At 50.8% G+C, this 27788-nt stretch overlaps 1 protein-coding gene across 2 annotated transcripts; it reads right to left on the bottom strand.

Moving 5' to 3' along the window:
* Positions 1–1509: 1509 nt before the first annotated feature.
* Positions 1510–27238, bottom strand: PMP22 (peripheral myelin protein 22). Of its 2 annotated transcripts, none has more exons than XM_060082482.1 (5): positions 27070–27238; positions 25446–25552; positions 24118–24217; positions 10575–10715; positions 1510–2817 (listed from the first exon to the last, which is right to left on the bottom strand). In XM_060082482.1, exons 2-5 carry the CDS (start codon positions 25521–25523, stop codon positions 2654–2656), a joined length of 483 nt encoding a protein of 160 aa, XP_059938465.1. In that variant the 5' UTR covers positions 25524–25552; positions 27070–27238; the 3' UTR covers positions 1510–2653. The 2 variants fall into 2 exon arrangements, with proteins under 2 accessions (XP_059938465.1, XP_059938463.1); XM_060082480.1 differs by having other exon boundaries at positions 25446–25556; positions 27070–27237.
* Between the last annotated feature and the right edge of the window lie 550 nt (positions 27239–27788).

Below are 27788 nucleotides of genomic sequence, written 5' to 3'. Positions count from 1 at the left end.
AAATACTATGCAGATTTGGAAAGATTGAAACAGAGCTCACTAAAAATAGAATAAGGTATATGTTCCTATAGAAAGATCTCCAATTTATATCCTTAAGTGAGAAGAACAGCATGGTGTAGAATAATGTGAGTACTTTTCTCCATTTTGTGTAAATTTTACAAATACTTGAATGAGTGTATCTGTGTGGGCATTGCATTTTTTCCTGGCAGAAATCATAAACTATGTCTTCTGTTTACCATTGGCGAGAGACTATGGAAAAGAGGTGGAAAAGAGGCTTTCGCATGTCATGATCCTGGATGTATATTACTTTTTTAATGCCAAAAGTGTTACCTAAATGGTGAGATTTGGGCCATTTCTGTTCTTCTTTGTTCTTAATTATTAATTTTTAGTTAAATGTTATAAAAGAAACCTTATGAAATAAACGTGTATTTTCAAAGCTCAAGCACGTAAAGTGAAATTCCCAGTTTTTTCGATCACCTTGTGGCCATCTGTGCCACTTTACCCAATCTATCCGAGTCAAAACAGAGAAAGCGGGTCTCTGCTGGAAACCTTGGAAGGGAGGAGCCCTTCCATCACGGATGTCCAAAGACGCCAGAGCATGAGGTGCCTGAAGGTGGACTCATTCTAGATCCTTGCACCTCAGAGTGTGATTGGGGCCGGCAGCACCGGCATTGCTCAAGCTCTGAGTTGGAAATGCAGACCCTCAGCCCCTACCCAGACCTACTGCACCAGAATCTGCATTTCACAAGACTCCCAGTCAGTTCATTGGCGAGTTAAACTCTGAGAAGCACTGGACAAGCTCAGAGGTTGTCACCCTCAGCTAAACGCTGTCATCACTGGCAGGGTTCTTGAAACCTATCAAGGCAGGATGGGTCCCACCACAGACACAAGGAATCTGCATCTCTGGGTGAGCCCTGCACGGGAGATTCTAATGTACAGGTAGTGAGATTCCCCAGAACAGCCAATATCTCCTTGTACTACACCTCTATCACGACATCTGGGATAAACACTCATTTATAGAGTGCCTTCTACCTGCCAGTCCCTATGCTAAACATTTACACATATAGATCACCATGAAGGTCTGGCCTCAGTTCACCATCATGCAGACGGTCCATCACATCACACCTGTCCCCCAAAGGTTAGGGACCCGCGCTGCTCATGCCAACATCCCATATATTAAGTGAGTGTATGCCATGCTCTGGACCCCATGTGGGTCATCAGAGACCAGAACACGAGAAAGAGGGTTCAGCTAAATAACACTCAGGCTCCTCCGGCCCACTTTCAGGGTCTGTTTCAGCTGCAACGCCCAGCCTCTCCAGTTAGCAGACGTTTGCACAGGCTTCTGGAAGGCATAAGATGCCCCCGGAGTCGGGACCAAGGTGATGATTTTGGTCCCTTAGCACCAAACTGCAACCCAGATCATCTGCCCAACAGTGGCTCCGTGACCCTCATCCCTCTGCTCCAACACGCACCTCGCACCCTCACCCACAAAAACCCACAAGAGCTCAGTGAGTTACTCTGATGTTTATTTTAATGCATCTTAGTCCACACAGTTGGTATAAAATCAGAAAAAGCTAAGCAAAAAATATATATATAAAAAAAAAAAGGTCTGGAGTCTTAGCATCAGAAGGGCCCCGTATATACATCTACAGTTGGTGGCCAGTACGAGTCATTGCCAGACAGTCCTTGGAGTCAGAGGACAGTCTAGACCCTGCTGCATTCCAGGAACCCACTGTCCCAGGGGGTCTAGAAGCTTGTCCTGATGCTCCGACCATAAGGAAAACATGGGAGTGATAAGGCGGTGGTTTGTTATTTATGATAGTAATAACAGCAGCCTAGCTAGGTACAAATGTGGTTATAAACCATTTATCTTACACAGAATTATTCAGGTCTCCATTCGACTTCATGCTGTAGAATTGTTAATTGAATTTCCAGTGAGGCGTTTAGATGATTAGTGATCATAAGGAATGGTAAATACATAGCACCACTTCGTAGGTTTGTTGTCACCAATTTCTCACCTAGATGTGTGACCGGGACACCCCCCTTCAAGGGCAAGTATTCCAAAGCCACAAGCCGTGATCCTCCGAGGGCTCCAGTTTGGGGGGTTCTGTCCGAGTGCAGGTAAGGCTGCACACAGAGACGTGGGCAGTGCATGTCTGTGTGTGACGCACTGGGTCACCCACAGTAAAAGGGCTTTGGGCCATTTGGGGTTTCTATCCACACTTTGGTTTTCTAAATGAGGTGGAGTGGGAGGGAGGTATCTTCTTTCAGACAAAAGGGAAGGGGCAAGATGGACTTATTTTACTTCTGGGCAAAACAAACAAAAACAAACAAACAAAAAAACTGAGCTTGATTATACGGTTAGGATGTCAAGTTCCTTAGCTACTTTAAGGTTCAACCCAAGGCTGATGGTCAACACATAAAGCAAACAATACTATGTACATATATGTAAAAAGTGTTATAAATAGGTTTTATAAACCGTCGATATTATATACATCTTCAATCAACACTAACCACCACCCCCCGCACCTGCTTTCTGTTTGGTTTGGTTTGAGTTTGGGTTTTTTGGCTAGCTCCTTTTTTTTCCTGGCTTCTGGTTTACTTCCTCCCTCCCTGCGTGCGCTCAGACCCTCGGACGTCCTGTCCCGGTGCCTCATTCACGTTTCCGCAAGATCACATAGATGACGCCGCTGAGGAGGGCCAGTGGGAAGGCCACCCAAGCCAGGATGTAGGCAAAGCCGTAGGAGTTCTCCGAGTTGAGATGCCATTCCGGGTGCCTGACCGTGTAGATGGATGCTGCGCTCATCACACACAGACCTGGGAAGGAGAGGGACCAGCTGGGGGCAAGAGAGGTCATGGAGCGGGGACCCTGCACCACCCCGAAACCAGACTCCATGGGACCCGGAGCACCTGCCCCACCCACCCTGCTCTCCTCCCAGACTCGACCCCACCTCACACACACACACACACACACACACACACACCAGGGCACCCTTCTCTCTTTCTTAGGGAGAAGGATATGGGCTGCAGGAAGAGAGGGCACATCCATCTCAGGCAGGAATCTGCCACCAGATCCAGAACTGACAGGAGGGGCTCGAAGGTACAGGAACCCAGGAAACGATCTACTCTCTGTGTCCAATCTATGTGACCCAGACCATGGCTTCCAAGGTCTCCCCTCCTTTCCTCTTCACTTCCTTTAACCGTCACCCATTGCCAGTTGACACGAGGGGCCCAGCGAGAATTCGGGTGGCAAGAGAAGCCCACCTATGTCTTTGCAAGGATGGGTGGGTGTGGGAGCCCCTGGAAGCCTGTAAACCACACCACAGATGGGTGGTGGCATTCTCTGAAATGAGGGAAAGTGATACCTCACCATTATCTGAGCGGCACTCACGCTGAAAACAGGGGCAGAACGCCATGCTGACCTCCTTAGCAGGATCGCTACATCAGAGACCAAGCACGCCACGCCCATGGGCACCACTAGGCAGACAGAAGAACACATGGAGAGGAAAGGGGGGAGGACACAGGGAGGAAGGACACTGCAGAGAGAGGAGGTGGTCACAGGCAAGCTGCATGGTGCCTGGTCCCTTTCAACTCTTTTTGGTCCCCCAAGGTTGGTCTAAAGCCCAAACAAAGGTGAAAGGGTATCAGATCCGCAGGCAGGTCAGGCAACCCCTTCCTTGTCTACCACACAGCCTTGGCGGAGGGACAAGGAAATCCTCCACCTGAGGCCTCACAAAGCAGGCAAGTTCAAGCGTGACGGTCCATGCCCACGGTGACGGTCAGCATCCGTGCAGGGAGGAGTCCAGTGACATGAGCACCCCAGCCCAGAGCAGCACAAAGCCTGCTCTGTCCCCTCCTGAACACAGGGGCTTTGACAGGCTCTGACTGACTCTATTATAAGTCCAGAAAGCATGTGGGATGCCTGTGGGTCCAGAGCCCCCCAAGGCCCGGACCACCTACATCTAACCTCACTGCTATTTGGATTATTTAACTGGACACTGTGACTCTGTTTGAACAAAGTGCAGAAGTGGGACTGTGTAACATTCACTGCCCTGATAAGATTGTCCTTCTGCAAGTCAGAGAGAGAAAACACCCACTCCATTGGCCCCCGTTGAGAGAGCCACACAACAGTCTTGGGACCACAGGGGCATCAGCTCCAGGACCTGCCACCTACAGATAGCCCAGGAGACGGGAAGACATCTGTTTCCACGGGGAAGTCATAGCTGGCCAATGGTCACAGGAGGGAAACTGCAGTTTCGATCTGCTGGACCTCAAGGTCTATTGCTCACCTCTCCAAAGTGCTAATTCTTGCCTGTCTCTTAGGCTATATCTGACCTACCTAATGAAGGCAGAGCCTCAAAGGCGAGGCAAGAGCAAGGGAGAGAGTGAGATGTAAACAGAGCATCTGAAGGGCAAGACAGTGCCCATCATCTTCCAAATGGGGCATGTGTCTAGCCAGCATCAGCATGAGAAATGTAGTGATAGCTGTGTGGACCAGCTGTGTCCAGATTTCCCCAGCAAAGAGAAAATAGCAAAGAAAAAACACTTTGTCTATGACCTGGAGGGAGCGAGAGAGACAGGACACACAAGTGCAGTGACTAACTCAATGGCTTAATTATATGACATTCGCCCTGGGAGAATCTCAGAAGTAAAGGAATGTATGCTTCGCTTCAAGAAGCCATACGCTTGTACACTTGCAAAGTCAACAAGAGGATACACACTTTATAATTACTGTTGTCGGGAAACTGATGTTTTAGGGAATATATCATTACAAGGCTGTCTGTATGCAAAGCAACAGACGTGCCCCGGAATACAGAGCAGGTAGTTCCATACAAGAGTCCCGAAAAGTCAAACACTTCTTGCAATAAAGGGACTGTGACTCGCATTCTTGGCCACCAGTAGGTGGAGATGCACTTTTGAAGGTCTCCATGGAGAAGGTAAGTGAGGCCACCAAGTACACACAGGTGTGCTGCCCTCCCCAGAGATGAGCAGGGAGGGGCCTGCATCTGGGAGCAAAGGTCAGCTGTACGTGGAAAGGCACTGACCCTGTCCAGACAACACAGAAATGCTGGCCACTCAAGATTTCCCAAGAGTTCCCCTCTGCCTCAGCATGGCTGGGTCTGCATCACTAGAAATGCTCCCCGAAGACCAGGCCTCGAGCCCCCTTTAATGGTGACAGCGACCACAGGTGAACAATCAAAGCCCAGCATCTTTAGAAGGGAGTAACCAAGAGACCAAAGGAGAGGAAGGAAGGGAGGGAGTTCTCTAGGCTTCCTCATCTCCATTCTGTTCGGTTCAGTCAACATGGAATGAGCACCTGGCATGTGCAGGTGCCATTCTGGATGCTGAGTGCACCGAGATCCACAAGACGTGGTCCCCACCTTCAAGGTGAGTGTCATCCACAAACAGACACGTCAGTAGAGACTTCCAATAGAGTAGGATGTGATTCCAAGGATAGGAGAGAGAAACACACCGGATACCCTGAGAGCACAGATTGATCAGGGCCTGGGGAATCCTGAAAGGGGACACGGGGCTTGACTGGGGTCTAAAGGATGTGGAAGAGGTGGCCAGGTGCAGAAAGGTGTGAAGGAAATCCCAGATAGAAGGGAGACCATGAGCGCAGCAAGGAGGACGGAGGGCCCCGTGGACACCACCAGCGGGTCCCACTCAGAGTCTCCGTGATGGAGGCTGGAAGAGAGGCCACCAGGGCACTTGACGAGGTTGTGGAAGGAAGCACAGCTTTTGTGGAGGAGAAACAGGATCAGAGGTGTGTCCAGAAAGACCGCCCCAGATTTAGAAGTGGGGACAAGATCGGGGACAGGAAGGTGCATGAGTTGGCCTTTGCCCAGCAATGGTGTTTGCAAGTAAAAGAAAAAATGAGCACAATATCTAGGTGTGATGCCACACAACAGAGGAGCCAGTGGTGGACTGGGGTGGGGGTGGGCGGCTCTGGCATGACTGCCTGGTGGGTTAACTTAGGGAACTGGGGGAAATGGTCTTGGAAGCTGAGGAAGTACAGTTTCAAGGAGAGAGATGGCAACAGTATCGAAAGCAGGGGAGGGAGTCAGCAAATGGACATCAGTGTACATCCGTGACCTCTGCCAAAGCAGCTCAGTTAGAGCTTGGAGTGAGGCCAGGAGCCTGGGTGGGGTTGGCTTGGGAGTGAGCATTGGGGGATACCACCGAGATGGGCAGTGGAAATGCCTCCCTGGAGCTGGTTTCATGAGTGAGCCCCCTGTCTCTCCCCACCTCACCCTTCAGGCAACAAGGTAGAGAAGGAAGAGGCTGGAAGGTCCATTACCCAGAAAGCACAGGGCTCTCTGTCCCACCCACACCGAGCCTCCTCTGTGCCGCCAGCCCCCTTTCCATTCTCAGCCTCCGTGTGATTTCTGCAGGCTTGAAAATCACCCACAGCATTATTAGGTGCCCATCTGGGCCCAGCCAGGGCAACATCTGGGATGATTCGCCCAGAACTGGTGTTTCTTAACATGGTCTCTGACTTAAGCTGTCTTTGAACCACTCAGAACAGGGAGGGCACTGGGCTTTTATTCCTCCCCCAGATTTTCATTCTAAATGCTCTCTACCCACCTCAGTGTGTATGAAAGAGAAGGAACAAAACAAACAGAAAAAGTAAAAGTCACTTTTAAAAGGAGTCTCCTCCTACCATCCTTGCTGTTCCTCGTAATCACAATAAACACAAATCGCAAAAACTACACAGGTGGCCTGAGTTTAATTCTGCCAAGGGAACACATTACCCAATCATCCAACAAGTGGGACATTCAGGGCGTTCTAGGAGGTGTGCGTGGAGCTCGCCGCTGGGTGTGACTTGTGAAATAAATCAAAACATAGTCTGTATCTCCGTGAATTTCTTGATGCTTTCCCATCCAGTGAAACTCAACCCAACAGAGCCAGGGCCAGGGTAAGCACTGTATGGGAACGGATGGCCGCAGGTCCTGAAAATAAGAATGACTCCAAAATCCAGATATAGGATCAGGACGGCCCTTCTCTAAGAAGAGGGTTTAGAAGAATCGATGGCTCGTGGATAGGATGAGCTCGGTAAATCATCCTAGAAGAACTTACAGTGGGATTAGGGCAGGTTAACGGCTGCAACAGTGGTGCCCAACTCTGGATGGACATCAGAGTCACCAGGGAGCAGCCCTGCCCAAGAACTCTTAAATGAGACTCTCTGGGGATGAAGCCTGAGCACTAGCATTTTTTAAAAGCATCCCCTTTTTCACAAAAGGTGATTCTGGTCTGCAGCTGAGATTGAGGAGCACCCAACTAGATGATGGAGCCTCTCAAAACGTCTTCAAGAAGCAGCCAACCTGGGCTTCCCTGGTGGCGCGGTGGTTGAGAGTCTGCCTGCCGATGCAGGGGACACGGGTTCGTGCCCCAGTTCGGGAAGATCCCACATGCCGCGGAGTGGCTGGGCCCGTGAACCATGGCCGCTGAGCCTGCGCGTCCGGAGCCTGTGCTCCGCAATGGGAGAGGCCACAACAGTGAGAGGCCCGCATACCGCAAAAAAAAAAAAGAAGCAGCCAACCTAAGAAGTATGTAATCAAGGAAAGACAGTTCTTAAAGGTGAGACTCACAGCTTATTATAAGTGGAGAAGAGGTGATGCAGTGAGACAGGCAGCCCCACAGGTACATGCAAGTCAGTCATCTAGAGCCAGGCAGAGACGGCTCCCAAGTCTGCAGTCAGCCAAAGAGCCCCACACACCTTTCACCTGCCTTTCCTGCATGCTCACGCGTGTGTTTAAAAAGTCCACAGCTGGGCCCTCCAGGAGGAAGCTACGCAGAGACAATCCAGCCCTGACAGCCCCTGGGACACTGAGCATATTTTGGAGGCTTCCACACAATAGGCTTCAGTGTTTGAAGAAGCATCTGCCCCGCGTGGATCCCAGCTACGGTGGCCAACCCACCTGTAGACTGCACATCCCATGATGGTAGGGCTCCCTCCTTCCTTCCTTCCTTCCCTCCTTCCTTCCTACCTTCCTTCCTTCTTTCCTCCCTCCCTCCCTCCTTTCTACTCTTCTTTTTGTTTTCTGATTGTTTTTGCTTTTCTGATTTGTTCCTTGATATTAAGGGGTAATTTCTCATCCACAACAACCCTTCCCTAACTGTCTCTCTAGTTCCTGAATCCTTCATAGGCCATGAGATAGGAAACACCCATGAGCAGGGTTGTCAGACACTGAAGTCTGGAGATCTCTAAGGGAAGTCCCCACTCTCTTAAATCCCAAGTTTAGTGGGAAGACCCTACAGCACGTTCAAACACAACATTCTAGAGAGCTGAGGTTTCTAGAAGACTAGCTCTCTCAGGTCCTTTTGACCGGAGGGAACAAGCACAGAACATTCTTAGGACGTACAAAGTACAACCGCTATTCTGGATCAACACTTCAACCTCCAGACAACCTCCTATTCACAGATGGACCACTAAACCGACAAACCGATAACTGAAAACTAGGTCTCATGAGAGATAAGAAGCTAGATTTGAAGGGGATAACGCAAGAACAAACCATGTGCTTCTATATTCGGAGGTTTTCATGGCAGAGTTCTAGAAGGTTTGGACTGAGTTTGGAGAAGAATCCAAACAGTGAAACGAGGAGGAATGAGAAAACAAACTCTGGAAGATTAGCAAAATCTCAGTACCTAAGAGTGTTTGGGTTGAACGAAGTACTTATCTCTGGACTTTGGTTTTTGATCGAAAATGACCTTGCTAAAAAGACAACGTTAGAGAATTTTAAGCTAAAATATCGCAGGTGGAAAAATGAAGATGAGGCACTCCCTGCCCTGAGATGTCCCTTCAAAAGTAAAGTTTGCTCTGTCCAGTGTTTTCAGTCTGACTAGTTCTGATGGTGTAGACTCATTCATCACAGATGTTTGGGAACTTGAGAATCATAAATGGGGTAGATTTGAACTCATCTTCCACGGTCAATCAGGTTCAATGAAGGATCATATCAAAAGCAGAGTTTCTGCCTTGGATGTTGCGTTCCTTAAAAACTCGGGTGGATTCTGAATCTCTAAATATACTCAGTCCACGTGGGATGGGAAGAAATGGGGCACCCAGTGTCCTTGCCTGAGCTGCGTGTTCATTTAGCCTCTCCCAGTCTCAGTTTATTTATCAGTAAAATAACAAGTGTGTATAGATCAAATATAAGTATTTTATATCACTTTTTCTTGAGGATATAATCATTGATACCATGGAGAGGATCACCATTGATATCAAACTGCAAACAGGGAGCCTAAAAGGAAATCCCAGAATATATTCTAGTTTCTGGTGCTACTTCTGGAAATGGGGTGAATAATGATCACTGCTCCAAATGTACCCAGAAATGGTATCTCACTGAAGAATTAGTAATTTGGCCAAGCTGGCAACACTCCCAGAAGCTTGGCTGATATAATAAAACCTTGATAAACTCAAGTAGCAAAGCACTATTTGGTTTTGAAATTCCAAACTGTGCACATTGACATGTTGTATTTAGGAATTTGATGAGAAATGGTTCTCTAGTTTACTTACTTTTTCCAGTAAAGCATAAGTCTCTGGCTTCTAGAAAAGGGTCATCGACATTCAACAACAGGTTGTGTCTTGCCGTACAAACCTATGAAAGCCATGAGCTCTGCCTGTCCCTCCATCCACCCGTCTATCCACCCATCCGTCCAGGACTTGTGCGCTGTTTTCAACCCTCCAATGACTGCTCATGAGTCATGGTGGTGATTCAGCAACTAAACAAGAGATGCTACACCTCTGCCCACTCAGGGGCCAGAACTGAGAACATTGCACAGCCCCCAGACGTACTCCAGCACATACGGATTTTCTGAGTTATTAGCCTGGACTGTAGAATCCACCACATCAGCTTCCTATGTCTCTCCAGTGCTCTGCTGACTCAGTCAACTGGCCGTCAATGGACAGAAGGATAAAAGGAAACAAAGTGAGGCAATGGCCAGAAGCCAGAGACAAGAGCTGGAAGGCGTCACGTCTAGGACTCTGCACATGGTGTGTGTCGATAACCTGGAACCGAGGGTGTGTTACACATGCCGAAAGGAAGACACCAGTAAGTCGGAGGCTGGTAGACTCCAGGGGCCAGAGTAAAGGAGAGTAAGAATTTGTCAGGTGGCTCCATCACTGCTTAGAGGTAGGCGGCAGGTACCTGAGAGCAACCTCGGCAGCAGATCGGGGCCATTTCCATGCTGAAGCAGGGATGGTCCCAGGGCATAATGTGAGCTACAGAAATCCACCCTCAAGACTGTCCTGTGCTCTACCGACATCCTCCGCATTTACCTCTGATGATACGTCCAAACTGTAGCTCCGTCCCAGGTTAGGGACCCTCCTTCCAGAACTCCTAGTCCTGTTTCCTATGCACCCCGTTCCATGGAGAAGTGGAGAGTTCCCAGATTCACACACACACACACACACACACACACACACACACACACACACACCCCTGTGCTGTTGAAATCCATCCACGGGGAGGACTCCTGCACGCCAGTCATTCTGGAGCCACGCCCTTCTGACTGATCATCCTGCAGTCTGGGGGTGCCCAGCCCCCTCATGGACTCAGTCGTCTCCGACTTACCAGCGAGGATCTGGAAGACTCCGGTGATGTAAAACCGACCCCCCTTGGTGAGGGTGAAGAGCTGGCAGAAGAACAGGAACAGGGACAGAACGCTGAAGATGATGGACAGGATCATGGTGGCCTGGACAGACTGCAGCCATTCTGAGGGAGGAGACACTGGGTTAGGAAAAGCCAGGGCGCGGGGCGGCGGGGCTCTGCCGCGGGGGGCGGGGCCCGGGGCACCAGGACAGCTGAAAGCCACTCCCCACCCCACCCCCACCCCCACCCCCACCCCCACCCCCAGCCCGGGCAGCAGCAGCAGCAGCAGCCCTTCTGTGAACAGAAGTCAGACTATTCACGTTCCCACTCTTAAAAGTCATTCTTTATTTCCTGCTTTCTTTTGGAGGGAAAAAAAGGTATGAATACGTGTTTAATTGTAGACGTTTTAAGAAAAGGCTCTAAGACACTAGCTAGTCCCATCGCAAGGAGTTAAACTCCAGTTAAAATACATTGAATTCCCTGCCAGTCTTTTAGCCAAATGTGTTACTTACTTACACAGACGTGCGTGTGTTCAAGGGGCTCTGAGCCCCGCCCTCTGCCTCCTCTCTCCCTGCCCTCGGGGGTTCGAAGGGCTTCTTGGAGCCCCTGGATTCTGAGAAGAGTTCCAAACCACTGTTCAAAATATCAGCATCCCCCAAGGAGACAGAGAGAGCGTGGGGATGGCTGGGAAGAAGAAAACGCTATTGGAGCCAAGACTAATTCTGTAGAAAGTCCTAAGAAAATGCTGATGGGACGAGCATGCTTTATTTAGCTATGCACGCCTGTTCTCCCTCAGCCACGCTGTGTCTTTTCTTGGCTGATCTCAGAGCAGTGGGTGCTCAGTCCGACCATCAGATAGCACCACGAATGACACTTCCTCATCTTTGCTGAAGCCCCGGCCTTAGATAAAATCTCCAGGCATCCAACTGAAATTCAGGCAAGGAAGGGAACTCTGTAGTTCACCATCTACTGCAAATGAAGGTCATTTCAGGAAGGAATGGACAAGAGGCAACAACCTGGGTCTAACACCAGAGAGGGGAACTTGCAGCGTGCCCCCAGGAGACCTCCAGGGGCCTTGCCACCCTGTCGCCTGCATCCTTCCTTCCAAGCACCTGAGAATCGCTGGGGTGGGCGCTGCTCTAAACAAGAAAGATCAATTAGAGCAGACCCAGGTTTGATCCTCTCCACTCAGTAATGGATTAATGGGCATTGGCTTAGAAAAACACACACCAGTGCTTAACACAGTAGAAAAAGCTGTGAAATCTGGATGGTTTATCATCAGGAACTCGCGAAGATGTTCCCTATTTTTTTTTCTTTTCGGCCACACCATGCAGCATGCGGGATCTTAGCTCCCCATTCAGGGATCGAACCGAGGCCCCTGCAGTGGAAGCACAGAGTCTTAACCACTGGTCTGCCAGGGAAGTCCAATAACTCACAAAGGTGAGCCTGGTTTGAGCTGCGAGTAGCTCAAGGCAGACTTTCAAGGGTACTGGTTAGGGTAACTGTGACTAGAGTTTCACAGACACAGACATTTTTCCAGACTGAGACTGAAAGCATTTTAGAGTTGGAAGAAGCATGAGGGATCAACTAACCCACCCCTTTGTACAGACCAAGATTTCCAGAGATGTCTGGATGAGCCCCATTGGCACAGCCAAAGCTGGGAGGCCCTTGATTCTAGTCTAGTGTTCTTTCCACCGTGACGGACTATATGCTTCTTTTATCTTTGCAGTTTCTTTGTCAATTAAGGTTAGAAAAGGATGTCTAATGCGTCGTGAGCCATCCCAACTTCATTTTTATATCTCTAATTGAACCACTATGCCCAGCGTAGCACTTCTTCTGGAGGAGTGGTCTGCAACAAAGCCATTGCTGCTATAATATCATTTTTTGTAATAAAGCAATTATCCAGCACTCTGGTAGGTGAAGCTGGAAACATAAAGAAATCTGAGCCCCAAATCTAGAACTAAAACAGTGATTCTATTTTGCTGCGGAGTGGCCTTCAAGGCACACCCTCAGAAGGGGCACAGCTGGTGCAGGTGACATCCTAGATTTCCTTCTCTGATTCTGAGATCTTTTCCTAAGTCTTTACCTATCATTAACAACAGGAACTTCTGCCAGACCTCATATTTAGAGAAAACTCAAAATCATACATGTTAAATCTACATCAGTAGGAGAAGCCCCTTAGATTTAATAATGTAATGAAATTCTTCTCGAAACTCTTTCACCAGGAACTTGAATTTTAGTGCCAACCTCATTACAATTGAGTTAGCTTTCCGTAAGTTGTTCCTCAAGTCAGATCTCAATCAGGAAATCAAGGAAGTTTTTATTCAATGGGTCTTGGCTGAACACCTACTGTTTTGAGCCAAGCTCTCTGGTTTGTTCTGGGGATACAAAGTTGAAGAAGAAAGTTTTCAACCTTAAGCACAATAAGTAACACACATACACGATGAGAGCAAGTCCAACCATATCGATCACAGCATGTGTGAATGGGTTCAGGTCACTCATTATAAGATGCGGAATTCCATCTTGAATTACGTAATTTGTATCTAGAGTCTGATACAAGAGATATACCTAAAACCAACAACCGTTGAAAATCAAAAGATTTTTAAAAGAGACACCAGGCAAATATTAACCAAAACGTACAGTAATAATAGCATCAGGCGGACAGAATTCAAATTGAAAAAGATGAAAATGGCCAAAGAGGGATGTTTCATAGTGAGGAAAGATCCAGTTTACCATGAAGAAATAAAAGTCATAAATTTCTATGCATATAATAGCATGGCCTGGAAAAAATATAAAGCAGAAAATAACTGAAATATGAGAAGAAATTGATAAAGCTAACAATCATAGTGGAAGATTTAAGCATAGCTCTCTCAGAAGAGATAAATCAAGTAGATCAAAATACGGTAAGATATAGATTATTTGTATTACAGCATTAACCAATTCAGTTTAATAGCTATGTAGAAAATTTATGTCCCTATAACAAAGACTAAAAATTATTTTCAAACACACATGGGACAGTCTTGCAAACTATGCAGCAGGCAACAACCAAAAAAATCTCAATAAATCTCAAAAAAAAGCAGACATGATATAAACACAACTAAAGGCAAACAGAAAGTAGAAATTCAAAACAAACCAGCCAAAATAAATTTGGACATTGTAAAACAGTATTCCAGATAATCCTTTGGATAAAGAAATCAAGAGGAGAAGTAAAAATTTCTTCAGCGAGGAATGATACTGACAGTACGTGTGTTAAACCTACAGGCTGTGGTCCCAGCCGTGCTCAGGCCATGCACTCCATTAGAACAGGCCTGGGTACCCCCGGCTTAACTGGTTACTTGCATATTTTTGCCCCCGAATCCCTCTCCTGTAACAAGTGGGATTAACTATCTCAGAGGATTGTTCTAACGATCAAATAAAAGTGTTGATATAAAAGCTCTGTACAATACAAATAACCCCATGAAAAGGCTGAGCTGAGGGGCAGGGTAAATAAGCACCTACAGACTGTTCCAGGATGGTACCTGGGGCATCTCCATCTGGGCCGCACCAAGTAAATGTATAACGGGGACAACCATGTCCACATAAGCCATATTATTATAAGGTGCCAACAGGAACACCAAAAAGTATTTTAATACAACTCTGCTATCAATTCATACGGAATCTTCAGCACAGAGGTTGGCAAATTATCTGTGACAAGTCAGATTGTAAATAGTTTAGGCTTCGCAGGCCATATGGTCTCCGTGGCAACTACTCAAGTTTGCCACCTTAGCAGAAAACCAGCCTTAGTCAATATGTAAAGGAGTGGGTGTGGCCTGTTCACCTAATAAAATCTTATTTACAAAATCAGGCCATGGACCCGACTGGAACTGCGGGCTATCGTTTGCCAACCTCTGCTACAGACAAGCACATCCGAGGTACAGAAAACAATTGTTAGAGTGGAGAGACCTGGACGGAAGGGAAAGCCCTGTCCACTGCAGTCCCGTTTCGTACAGATCAACCTTAACGTGAGGCCACCGTGCTGGGTGGTGAGTCTGAACTTCTACCCAAGACCCAAAGCAGTGATACTCTTTTCTCCCAAATCACAAGTTCAGGGTCATTAGCAGAGCCCATGATAGCACCCACTGTCATTCTCCAGGCCTTGCTCAGTGCCTGAGAACTATTCGTGGAATCCCCAGGGGCAGCGTTGTAACCTCCAACGTTGGTGACAAGCACGGGAATTAAAAGCCTTTCGCAGACCTGCTGTTCTGATGCGCGTGCCAGGTAATAGGGCTGCTGACAGCTCTCTGACGTGGGCCAGGCCGTGGCTGCCAGCACACCCACTCCCCCCGCAGAAGGGAAAGCTGGAGATGCCCAATGACCAAAGGTCAGATTCCTGCCCCAGCAGCAGCGAAGCCATGAAGGAAATACATTCGCCCCCTCAGCTGTATTCTTAGCCCAGGGCCAACGACCTGGTGAGCTGAGGGCTCAGAAAGGATGCAACCCTCTTCAGTGCACCGGCCCCTCTGTGTCGTTCTTGTGCATCTTTCACTCCCAGCCTGGAGCCACGCCCCTGGCAGCCCCTCCCCACCTTGCATTCCACTCAGGCAGCTCATAAAAGCTCTCTGACTCCATAGAGAGAATAGGTTTTCCGGAAAGTGAACGGAAGGACGGTGGCAGTTGAGTCAGAGGATAAACTGGGGGGAGCCAAGCCAGGAGGAAAGAGGCCATGGGGGTGAGTCATCACTGCAGGAGTAAGTGCCACTCATTTGCATAACGCTGTGCTGCTTTCCAAAGCACGTGACCCACCAGGCCTCGATCCCCACCGATCCCCACCCTCAAACCTCGCTACCCACTGCCGTCCCACAAACCGCCACTTTACTTCCTCCTCGAGATGCATGTCATCCCAGAGACGGCTGACTTGCCGAGCGGCCTGCCTCCTATCCAGGTGGTCTTGGCTGTTAAGCTTCGCTCACGGGTGGGAGCCTATGCAGGGCCCCGCGTGGTCCTCGCCCAGGGCTCCAGCTTCTTCCCATCCAGTCCAGCTGGGAGCTTTGAAATCGGGCCCAGGGCTCAGGCTAACTTTGCCCGTGACCCACGCAGGATGCTTGCCAGAGGGGAGAGCTACACAGGGGCTTTCAGCTCCCTCTGGCCAGGAGCTCAGGCGGATAAGGAAGACCATGGGGGAGGCTCTTTCAACTCACAATCACGAGGGCATTTCAACTCCAGCAGAACCTCTGGCTGATGACTAGTGAATAGAAGTTCAAGGCGCTCTGGCTGCACCTGACACCATCACTCAATTAACTGCCCTCCTAACCAAGAGGCTTCCTGATGGGCACAGGAACTAGTTTTCCAGAGTCTAATTTATATGTGTGGTTTGATACCACAAGTCTTATTCTCACTAGTCTTTAGACTTGAACAGGGAATATAATACAGCCATTGAGGTTCTGAGGTTACTGAAAAGATTCAGCTGTTCCAGGCTTCCTCTATTCCCTGGTTGGAAAACTCTAGTAACAAGAGGGTCAGGTTAGGCTGTGTTTCCCAAAGACTTGTTGCTGATTAAACAGAAAAACAGAGGGAGTGGCTTCCATGGTCAAGTATATTAACCTCCCTCCTCGGACACTGCAATGTACAACGACATACTCAAGGCTCTGAGAAGTCTTACCATGAAAAAAATAGCCTGGGTAACTTTTAAATGGTGTTTTCCAAATTGACTTATTGGAGAACCTTTTTTGTTGGTGTTGTTAAGAGCAGGGCACCTGGTCACGTGGGGTTTGGCCACAGACAATGACAGTGGAAAGGAGAAAGGCATTTTAACTTTCCGATCACAAGCTGTGCTGATGGAAATGTACAGGGAAGGAGGGTATGCCTGGGGGGAGGGGGCTCACGATCTTTGGCTTTAAAAGGCATTCTCCATATAAAAATAATCAGAGGTCCCCTCTCCTTTTTAATCCTAAAATATAAAAAGGAAGCCAAGCATCATGGAAATTAAGAGCCCCCAGCCCACCAGTCATAGTAAAGCACCCACTCTTCTCTCCCCCCCATGCCTAGTGAAGTTCTACTCAATTTCCAAGGCCCAGCTCAAAGGTTCCCCTCCCCACACCCGCTGTCACAACTATATCCTGAACAGAAAGAGGCTCCAGGACACATGGGATGCGATGGGTGCCTACTCAAGGTCCCACCTCCACGCTCACCCTATTAGGCCACCAGGGCACCTGCCCCAGGTAACCAGCTTGTAAGAGGCAGACCCAGTGCAGAAAAGCAGGGACTCGTGGTACCCATCCCCTGGGGTGCTGAGAAGTTGAAAAGCACGTTTGAAATCTAACAAATGACAGAATCCTGCTGCGCTTCTTTAAGTTTGGCATCCACAGAACACAGGGAGGAAGGAGGAAGAATGGGACGGCAAAGGGAGAGAGTTCCCCCTTCTCTGCTCATCCACCTGCCAAGCCAAACCACGAGCCATCTGCAGAGAAGCAGCAAGAGGCTGATGCTTGCCATCCAGAGGCAACACGTTAGCCAGCTGGGACAGCCGAGGACTGTCACCAGCACCAGAAAAGCCACTGCAAGAAGAAGGCATCACAGAGAAAGGAAGACCCTGGGGAGATAAAACTGCAGCCTCCAAATATTTGAAGAGTCAGTCTGGGGACACGATGGGGGTTTAGACTCCTTGAGGACAAGCTTGCAACCTGTAAAACCCAGGTCCAGCCCCCCAGGCATGAATGAAGACAACGAGAAACGACTGGAAATGCAGGGGACAGTCGTGGCCTCGGCTATGTAATTTGTTAATGACAGCATCCCAGGGCATTTCCCCCGCATCACCGGCCCCTCCTCCCCAACCTCTCTGCCAGCTCCTTCCTGTACCCATCAGCTGCCGGGGTGTCACAAGACCCACTCTGGACCCCTCTGCCCCTCTGCCTCTCCTCTCATCAACTCCCCGGCACCAGGACGTCAAATACCCTCTGCAGACACGGATGACTCCAGATCTGAATTTCCAGCCCAGACCTCTGCCCTGAGCCACAGATTCCCAAATCCAAGTGCTTTGCTGACATTCTACATTCTCAGTGTAACGGCCAGAGTGAGCTTTCAAAACACAAATCAAGTCACGCCCCTCTTCTGCTCCAAACCCTTCAGTGTGGCTGGGCTGTCCTTCTCAGCATCATGGCCCGAGCCATCGGCCCGTCCTCTCCTGCCTGTAGCACACTCAGACACGCCAGCCTGGCACTGGTGGACACACCAAACTCTTCCCGCCTCAGGGTCCTGGCCCTTTCCATCACCTCCTGGAATTCCCTTCCTGCTGTTCTTCATACAGCTGGTCTCTCCCATCTTTTAAGCCTCCATCCACGGGACTCTGGCAGGAAGAGGCCTGCCCTGACCAGCTGCTTCCTCCCCAGTGGTGACTTGCTGTTCCATCGCTCTCTCTGTCTCCTGCAGAGCGCTGCCCACTGCCCACAATGACTCATTCATTGTCTATCCTCCGTCTCCCCTGCTTAACTGTGAGCTCCATCCACCAGGGCAGGGACTGGTCTTTCTTGTTGAGCTCTGTCTGCCCAGCACCTAGGATGAGCTCCATATATTTGAAGAATGGATGAATGGACCACGCTGGCAGCTCTTTGAAAATGAAAGAGGTTCTCTTGAAAGGTAGTGAGTTCCCCATCACTGGTAGGATGTGCACATGGTGGGCACATTGCAGAGAGTCCGAAGCTAGTGGGATGGGAAGGGGGATGAATCTGATGACCTCCCAGGTCCCCGCCAACGTCAGAGTCTATGTGTGTGCTGATGACCACACACTCAGAAGGCTTCGTCCCAGACTTCCTCTTCTCAGGCACCAAAGACCAACATCCACACCCTCAGGCCACCCCACGGCCAATCCCTGCTCCTGAACCACAAGGGATGCTTTCTCGACTCTGGTAAAATCCTGGGAATGCAATTTAAATTTTTTAAAAAGCAAAGCCTGAGCTTCAAGGGCCATATGGTACAGACACAGGTCTGAACAAGCCTTCTGAATTAACTCATGGATGCTGGCATCTGATGAGAGACTCCAAGGGTTGAAACACCATCATTATGACACCACGTCCCACTCCCTGCACCTCCCTCGCCTGCCAGGACCTCCTCATCCCACGAGGGCCTGTAAAATCAGGAGCCATTACTGGTCAGAGCTTGCGGGTTGGCCCAGGGAGCCACAGAGATTTTAAATTGCAAAACACGAACCCATAAGTGCAGAGGGTCTCCTGTGTTTTCTAAATTCTGACCAAAAGCTGAGCCACAGATGAGGAAATGGTATGATGTCCTTGCAGAAATGACAATGCCACCAAATGGATAAACGAGATAAATCTGGGATCACAGAAGACACAGACACAGGAGACCACCAAGGGCTCAAGTCGGGGGCTCCTGAGACTGACAAGGCTTATTTTTTTCTAATTTTCAATCTGAAGCATTGGTCTAATGCTGCCCACAACCCGCTGCTGCTGGAAATAGATAGGTGCATTTCTAGTTTGTAAGATTTCTGATGTATTCTGCCTTATAAATGCACAAGACTGTTACTCCATCTTGGAATAAAACAGCTGAGAAATGCATGTAAGACAGAGCAGGTCTAAACGAAATCATAAAAGTTAGAAACCCATCCATCTGCACCAAACTCCTTTCTGGGGTCTAGAAGGCCCTACCGGCTGGCCGGCTGCTCCACCTCCTGTGCTGTCTGTTCCTCAGCTCCGCCAGGATCCTTCCCGCCCCAGAGATCCTGTCCTCGGGAGGTCCCGCTGTCTAGAACCTGCCCCAGATGTCCCTGTGGCTGACTCCTTCATGGTCGTCCTCAAGCGGTCATTTCTCCAAGAGGACACCCTTCCTCACCCCAGTCCCTCATTACACATCACCCTGCTTTATGCTCTTTGTCTTTCCTATCACTGCCCCTGATTATCCACGTTTATTGACTGTTCCGCCCAGTAAAACGGAAGCTCTTGTCCACTCCTGCAGCCTTGGTGTCTGTGGTGGAATCTTCTACGGGGCAGGTGTTCAGTGAATAGTCCTGCATGAAAGAACAGAGGGAGGGGGGAAAGGAGGGCAGGGGGAGTCCTGAGGTGGGAAGTTCAGGATCCAGGAAGTGAGAGAAGGCTGAAATTCCAAGACGAGGGGAGGAGAGATGGGAGGTGTGGCTTAATGGGAACCAGGAACAGCTCACTCAGGTATGGACCTTAGCAAAGATGCTCATCTGAAGATGCAGACCAGTAAAGGACCTCTGAGAGGTTTTAAACTGAGAGTAATAGGATGAGGTCTGTATTTTTAAACATCATCCTTGATTCAATATGCAAGACGAGTTACAAGGAAGGAAGAAAGGTCAGGAGTTCGGAGGCTGCAGCAATGGCCCTGACAGAAACCGCAGTCATGGTGACGGGTGTGGGGCTGAAGAGTAACCAGGGGGGCCTAGGATGATTCCAAGAAGGGAGAGAAGGAAACACATCCAGGCAGACTCTGAGCATGAAGCTCACTGGATGGCGAAGCAGCAGCCACTGAAACACTAGAGACCATCAAAGAGGGAGATTGGGTGGAGGCGGGCAAAGGCTGGCTGGTTTGGAGATGCCTCTGGACATCCCAGCCAAACTGTCAGGTAGGTAGCTGTATATGCTCATCTGGAGGTCAGAAGAGAGGTCTGGACAGGAAGGAAGCAAGGATTCAAGAGACATCATGAAACAGTAAGACTTGTTAATGACTTGGGAGGTGGAAAGAAAGAGAGGGAAGTCGAAGGAATATCCAGTTTCCAATATGGGTCACTGTCTTGCTGATGGGGCCCAGGACACAGCAGAGATGGGCTATTTGGAGAATCCTAAAGTAATTGGGCTCTGCTCTGAAACTGCATAGGACACAGCAGAGCTCTTGTAAAAGAGTATGATTGGTATGGAGGGGGCTAGTCAAAGCCCTGAAGGGAAGAGTTTCAAGCCAGGCTCACTGGGAGGTGCTTGCTATTAAATTTCTATGAATCGAGACGCCATGCTTCCCATGAAGCCAAATGACTCCATTCTCAGCCTCCCTTGTCACTAGGTGTGGTTCTGTGATGAACTTCCAGGAAAAGATAAAAGCAGAAGTGTGTGGTCTATCCGGGGACATTTCATTAAAAGGGAGGGGGACACATTCTTCTCCTCCTCCTTTCTCTACCCTTGTTTGAAGGGTAGAGAAATGGCTGGTGCTCTAGCAGCCTTTTGGTCCATGAGGATGAGGACCAAATCTGAGAGATGGCGAAGAAATAAGCTAGAAAGTGCCTGGGGCTCTGACAATTTCATGGAACAACCATACCTATCTCAGGCTGCCTACTTCCACACTTCTTTTGAAATAGAGAGAAATAAACTATCTTATTTAGGCCACTACCATTTAAAGATGTACTGTTTTATGCAGTCAATCTTAATCCCAATCGGAACGCTAGCCAACTGGTCTAATGTGTCCTTCCATTGCCTTCCCCTTGCTTTAGGTCATCATTGCCTCAATAGGGAATCGCCTCCTCCTTGCCTGTATTTATTTAAATCCTGCCCATCCTTTAGAGGATGGATCAAATCCCCCCTCCCACATGAGACCTGCCTTCCACTTCCTCCCCTGAACTCTGGCGCTGCCCGCCTGTCCCCACTCCTTGGGTATCTGGCCTATGCTGCCTGCACAGTGATTCATCCCCCTGCACAGAGCTCAGGACTGTCAAGGCCAACGTCCATATTCTCCAAGTCCTTATATTCCTCAGGCTGAAAGGCATTCAAAACAAGGTCATGATAAATATTCCCCCACTAAGCCTCCTCCACCTCTACCTGCAGACAGGATCAGGATGGGGCCAGAGGGTGTGTAAATACATTTAGAAAATGGAAAAGCAGACAGAGTTGAGGGCATTTAGTAAGGAATCTAAAACTACTCTAATATCAAGAAAGAGTTTGAGGGAAAAAAATCTAATCTGTTTCCTTCCAACCATATAACATAGACGTTTGACTGCCGTGCAGTTAATGTGGCAACAAGCACCATCCATATAAGAAAAAAAAGGGAATGATGCCCTGCCGAGGTGCACTGCCCCAGTCCCGCACATGCAAAAACAAGCCCCTTCAGCAAAACTAGCAAGTCATGTAAACCAACGCATTTTCACATAACATGCTTGCAACATATTCTTCACAAATTGGTATCTGTAATGAATTACTTTCAATTACTAAAATAAAAAGTATGTTTGAAACATTCTAAGAGCAAATACGGACCAAAGTGACTGGTTTACAACTAGCAGAGTTCATCTGTAAAGGCAGTCTAATTTTTTTAATTATGTATTTTTTTTCACCTCTTGTTTGGCACAGAAATGGTTAAACCCAATCGAAAAGGCAAAGGAGTCCCAGAGGCTTCACCCCCATCAGAGCTGAGGTTGTAACACAAGCTGACCCTTCAGAAGATGAGAACAGAGATACCGACCACTGGGGAAGCTTAAGTGGAAAGTTCTGACTTAGAATCAGCCCAAGTGCAAACAAACCCAGCTTGTCCAGAGTTCCTCAGAACGCCCTTACTGGGACAGCCGAGAAAGCAGATGTGGAGGAGAAGCACGATCTGGGACCACCCCCAGGGAAGCAACCACGCGGATTTGGATAAAGACCCGCGATGCACACCCCGAAGTCACTGTCAACGAACCCAGGAAGGTGAGCTTGTACACAAAGAACCAGCTGAGCGATAGGAATAACGCTAGTGCCTCTTTGAGAGCTGCTGCGAGGGCGGCACAGCAGCCACTCCCGACCGCAGACGATGCAGAAGGCAGGTCAGCAGCAGGCAAACATCACTGTCCAGCGGGTAGGACAACTTAGATCACTGCGCCTCTGCCGACTCATCCCTCTTGAAACCCAGCCGGGTTGGAGTATGCCTGCCAAAACCGCCCCTTCCGGGACTAAGAGTCGAGAATCCCCTGCCAACCCCACGTGGCCAAATGCCAGTTGGGCAATGTCCAGGTGGACGCCTCGGGGGTCTCAGGGAAAGCCGGCCCTTGTGGGCGGAGTCACCACTCGTGGCCACCAGGTGTCAGTAGCGAGCAGGGAGCCTCCCATCCTGAGCTTCAGGGAACTCCAGCCAAACCCTGCCCCGGAGACCGGATGCTGTGGCTTTGAGGCCAAGCAGTGCTGTGGCCACATGCGCAGACACTCCTGAGTGTTTCAGTTATTTGATTGCCAGCTCACAATGCAACCTCTAGGGTGGCTTGAATTCAATATCCTTCACAGACTCAGAGAAAAGTTTAAGGACCGCTCCCTTCAACAAAGGCTGGGGTCTTTCTTTTCTTCCCCCCAGGAAAGTGGAAACATAAAGCAGGGTCTTCTAGTCCTTGCCTATCCTCCCCATATAAACTACAGTAGTTCGAGCAGTTTCTGTTTATACTGAGGTTGGAGATATTTTGTTGGTGATGCTTCAGGGACAGCTTGAGTACTGTTGGGTGCAGAGCCCTGAGGAGAAAAGTCCCGCAAAGAAACTGGACTGTGCAAATCCAGAACGAAGGGCCACTGCCTTTCCTGCTTTGTTGAGCTGCGTCTGAACTGGTTTCTCTCACTGAGCGTAACATCTTCAACAGAAATACTCGATCTAGGGGCAGCTGCAGCCTCATCAAAACGTGTACTTTGCTGGTCTTTAAACCCAAGATGTCAGGAAAGCTCTGTCACATCTCCAGGATACAGACATGTCCTTTGGAACATGAGACCATGCAGAGCCTGGCCCACCGTGTCCTCAATGCCAGGCACTGTGGCCCCCACCAGGGCCCACGCTGCCACCAGACACCTCCCAGTCACCAAAAAGAATGCATCCTATTTATTTCTGCCTCTCCACATCCAAAGACACCATGTCCCCGCTGAGCCCTCCTTCCCTCTGGGTGCTGGAAGTATCTGGTGTGTGCTTCCATGGCCAATTAACCCCTTAACCTGAACCCAAGAAAGCCTGGTTTCCAATATCTCACAGAAAAGATGCTAAGGACAGAGCAGAAATACTCCCAGGCTCGGCCTGGGGTTGTGCAAATAGCGTCAATGCCCCCATCTCGCAACGAGGAATCGCTCAACAGCTATGATGCTGAATGGCACCCCTGAGGCCCAAGATGCAGAGAGGAAATCCTATAACTGGAGACCAAAAGCTGGCCCATCTACCCTTAGGACAGCCCCTCCATCACTGCACCAGGAAGACACAGGACATTCCTGGATATTCTACCACCAAACCAAAGACGCTAATTGGATTGAAACTCCCAGTGGGGTCTGCCTAAGGTTTGGCATCATCGCTGCTTATGTGTGTCCACATTTCTTGGTTCACAAGAAGCCTTACACAAGTGATGGGAAGCACGGCGTGTGGCGCTCTAGGGTTTCTCTGTAGGTAGAGAAAATGCACAAAGACTCCCCAGGATCTCAGTGTAGCCAGTTAAGCGACTGCCCCTCCCCTTTTGTCTTGGGACGTCTTGGCCATGTCCCACCCCACCCTGGCAACAACTCTCTAGCTTGTGTCTTCCAAGAACAAGTGCTTCCAGGTCTGGACAGAGAAACATGCCGCGGACAGATCAGGACGGACTTGTGGAGCAAAAAAACATTCTCACCGTTTGCTGATGATGTGAAACAGTGTTGGACGTTGCCCAGTGAAGAGGTGCTACAGTTCTGCCAGAGGTCGGTCGCGTGTCCATTGCCCACCATCCATTGCTGGAAAGAACCAGACGTGGTAAATCAGGGGAGTCCGTGAGGAGTGACGGAAACGGGGAGGGAGAAGACCAAGGGTAGGCAAAGAGCAACCTCATCAACCTGTCTACGGCGCCTGCCCCTGCCCTGCCCCAGGGCTGCCTAGCCAGAGCCCAGGGTCGTGCTTGAGAAAAGGGAGAGGTGGTGGTCTGGCCCAGACATCCAGAGGGGAGGGCCGGGGCTTTGCTAGTGAAAAGCACTCTGTAAGTGGAAAAGTACCACACACATAAGTTGCTCTGTGCCGAGGTCTGTGCTGTAGTAGAAAGAGCCGTGGACTCAACCCAGGACACCTGCATCCAAGCTCCCCTCACCCCCCATCTCCCGGGTATCATTCCCAAAGCCGCAGCCATTCTGAGCCCATTTCCTTACTTACAATTCCTATCAACCTGACAAGATCGCCATAAGGCACACTTAAGATGTTGGCAGGATGCTGGTAAACAATGGACCAACTCACCAATCCCCAACATAATTACTTCTCAACCTTTGAACCAGGCCAGAATATCACGCCTGAGACTTGCTGTATATACAGAAGTTAAGGCCACGGTCGCATAACTGCCCGAGTCTGGGCTCAGCTTCAAGAAAATAAGTTTAAAAGCTAATGAGCTTGATGTCTGATGGTTTTGCAACACAAGTTATCCCAGTGACCTGTTTGTACTGGAGGAGGCTTTTCTAAGAAGGTGCCATGTCCACAGCGCAAAGCAGACCTGGGGCTGTGAACTCTTAGGGAAAAGCCAATTTGAACTTTCCAATTTCAAGTCCTCAAGGCTGTTTTATGAACTAAGCCGCCCATCTGATAGATGCCATTTGGAGAAAAAACAAACCTTCCTAAATACTCCAGCTCCTTCCTCAACGACCCTGCATTAAGGAAAATGCTACACAAGCTTATCAAATGAAGGGCGGGGGGGACCCCTGGATCTGTACCTAAATTCTCTGGCTTAAAGAGAGGCCTGCGCGGCTTAACCTAGCCCCACGCTCGCTTCCTTCCTCCCCCTGAATCTGCTCTGGTTTTCGCAAAACTACTTTTGGAAAGGCGCGGATTGCCAGAAACTGCAAAAGGCCCTGGGATGTCTGAGACGCTTTGTCTGCAAACTGGAGGGGGCCCAGTTGGAACCGCCATCCGGAGGCCGAGCTCGGGGTGAGCCCCGGGCGCCCCTCCCGCCCGCTGCCCGCCCGCTGCCCGCCGGAGACTCACGCTGACGATCGTGGAGACGAAGAGCAGCACGAGCACCGCGACGTGGAGGACGATGATCCCCAGCAGCAGGAGAAGCATTCTGGCGGCGAGTTCTGCTCAGCGGAGCTCTGCCTGGCCGGAGAGAGGGCCGAACTGGACGTGAGGCCGAGCGAACTGGCCTGAGCGAGCGAGCGAGGGAGGAAAGAAGGGAGGGAGGAACGCGGAGGGAGGGTCCTGCGCTCTGAAGGCCCGGGCCTGGCGCCGCGCCCTCCCGCCCACCCCGCCCGGCGACCGCCGAGAGAGGGCAGCAGCCGACCGCGGCATCCCCGCCCCACAGTCCGTCGAGCCCGCCTGCGACCGAACTTCTTTTGCTTTTGGAACAAAACAAGTGGTACGCACGACGCACGTCGAAGTCACCCCGGGAGGCGAGGTTTTTCCAGAGTGCCAAGCAGAGGCCGCAGCGCGCCTCCACCCACCTGGGGGCTCCGGGGGCAGCCCAACGAGGAGAAGGGGGGCGGAGGGCGAGAGCTCGCGTTCCCCCGTGGGGTGGAGCTGGGGGTGAGCGGAAGGGACCCAGATTTCTGCGAGAGGCCCGGGGACACCGGCGGCGAGCTGGGAGGGAGAGCGCGCGGCGGGAAGCCGGGTTCCCAGACCCCAGGGCGCTCCGCATTCCGTTAGGCTCCCAAGTTTCCACCCAGTTCCTCCCGCGCAGGGGAGCCGTCCCGGCCCCAGCACAGCTTGGCATCGACACCAGCGGCTCCGGAGAGAAGGCGCAGAGCGGGGTAGAGCGGAGAGGAAAGAACGGCCGGAGAGAACTGCTGGGGCCGGCGCCTCCTGCCCACCGCGCGCGCGTCCCCAGGCAGCCCTGCGGGCCGGGACAGGGACAGGGGCCCAGGAGCCTGGATGGAGGGGAGCCAGTGTCCGGTGGGCAGGAGAGGTGGAGGGAATGGGTTGGGTCCCAGGAGAAGCGCAGCCGGACGGAGCCGGCAGGACATCTTCTCTCCGCCACGGTGTGGTCCTAGCCACACATTTTGCAGACCTTAGGGACTGAGACCCGCCGACCTGTGGGAGGATTTGCACGTCTGCGAAGATGAGCTGCGTTTGGGGGGCTACTTCAGGACAGAATCTTGGTCCAGAGACATCGTTTCAATAACTCGGTTTTTAAAATACCCAATCGCAAACCTCTCCGTTCCTCCCCTTAAGCAACACGTTCAGTGAAACTCTGGAATGTGCAGGAGGAAATAAGCACGATTTTCTGATGTCTCCCAGAAGGTTTAAATTAAATCCAGTGACTCCTAATGCCGAGGGCAGGGGGTGGGGTGCGGGGGGGCACGGGGTCCTGTACCCCGGAGATGTCCACCGCAGGGACCGCTTTGCCAGTGAGTCCAGCGAGGCGAAAAGTGCTCCGCCCCTGCCCTATACCCGGACACCAGCACCCGCGTCCCCGGCGGTTTATAGACCACCAGGCACTCCGCAATGGGTCCGTACAAGCCCTGTAGGAAGGACGCGAGACAGGCGGTGGTCTACCCGTGATCGGGGACCGTGCCAGCCCGAGGCCCCCTGCTCCGCGCGTTCTGTCACCGTCTACGGAAGATGCCCACGTTCCTCCTCCATCTCCTCCACTTTCCCTGCCAAAAGCACTTACAGCCCAAAGGGATAGCTGTCCCCGATCCTCGGAGATCCTCAGAGTGGCCTCGGGCACAAACCGCGTGCGTCCGCTCGGCGGCTGGCGTCCGGAAAGACAGCTGCTCTGCGGGGCTGCGTGCGCCGAGCGAGGGGCCGGAGGGAGGCTCCCGGCGTTCCCCTTTAACGGGAACAACGCCCTGTCTGCGTCGCTGCAGTAGGGTGTGTCCCCGGGTCAGCGTGTGCAGGGGGGCGGGACTCGGGGAGGGGAGAGGGCAGTGAGGAGGGAGGCAGGGCAGGAGCCAGTTCCTCGGCCTTCACTGCGCCCCAGGAGAAAGTCGATGACTGCAAAACAGCGGTGACTTGTCCTCGAAACTAGAAGGCAGCGAGCTTTCTCACCTCCGCTTCCCTGGCTCCGCGGAGTTCACGGAGACCAAGAGTTGACCGATATACTGGCCCCTCTGCCCACGTGGGAAAGCCCGCCAGAGGTCGCCTCCGTGGGTGACCAGCGCGGGGCTCTGGGGCGCACGCAGTCGGACCGCGCCCGCGCGGAGAGCCAGTCTGGATGCCCCTGCCACGGGTAGGGGGAGATGGCACTTAAGCGCTGGCAGACCTCCCTCCTCTCGGGTCCTGGCGTCCCTGGCCTGCACTACAGTCCTAGCGGGGCGCACCCACGCCAAGCCCGCCTGCGCGATCAGGTCTGCGCCCAGGCCGTGCGCCGGGTGCCTCGGATTCCCGGGA

This window comes from Mesoplodon densirostris, chromosome 18 (assembly GCF_025265405.1).
Source record: "Mesoplodon densirostris isolate mMesDen1 chromosome 18, mMesDen1 primary haplotype, whole genome shotgun sequence".
NCBI classification, from domain to species: domain Eukaryota; kingdom Metazoa; phylum Chordata; class Mammalia; order Artiodactyla; family Ziphiidae; genus Mesoplodon; species Mesoplodon densirostris.
The sequence above is the reverse complement of the archived record's forward strand: the minus strand, read 5'-3'. Positions and strand labels throughout refer to the sequence as shown.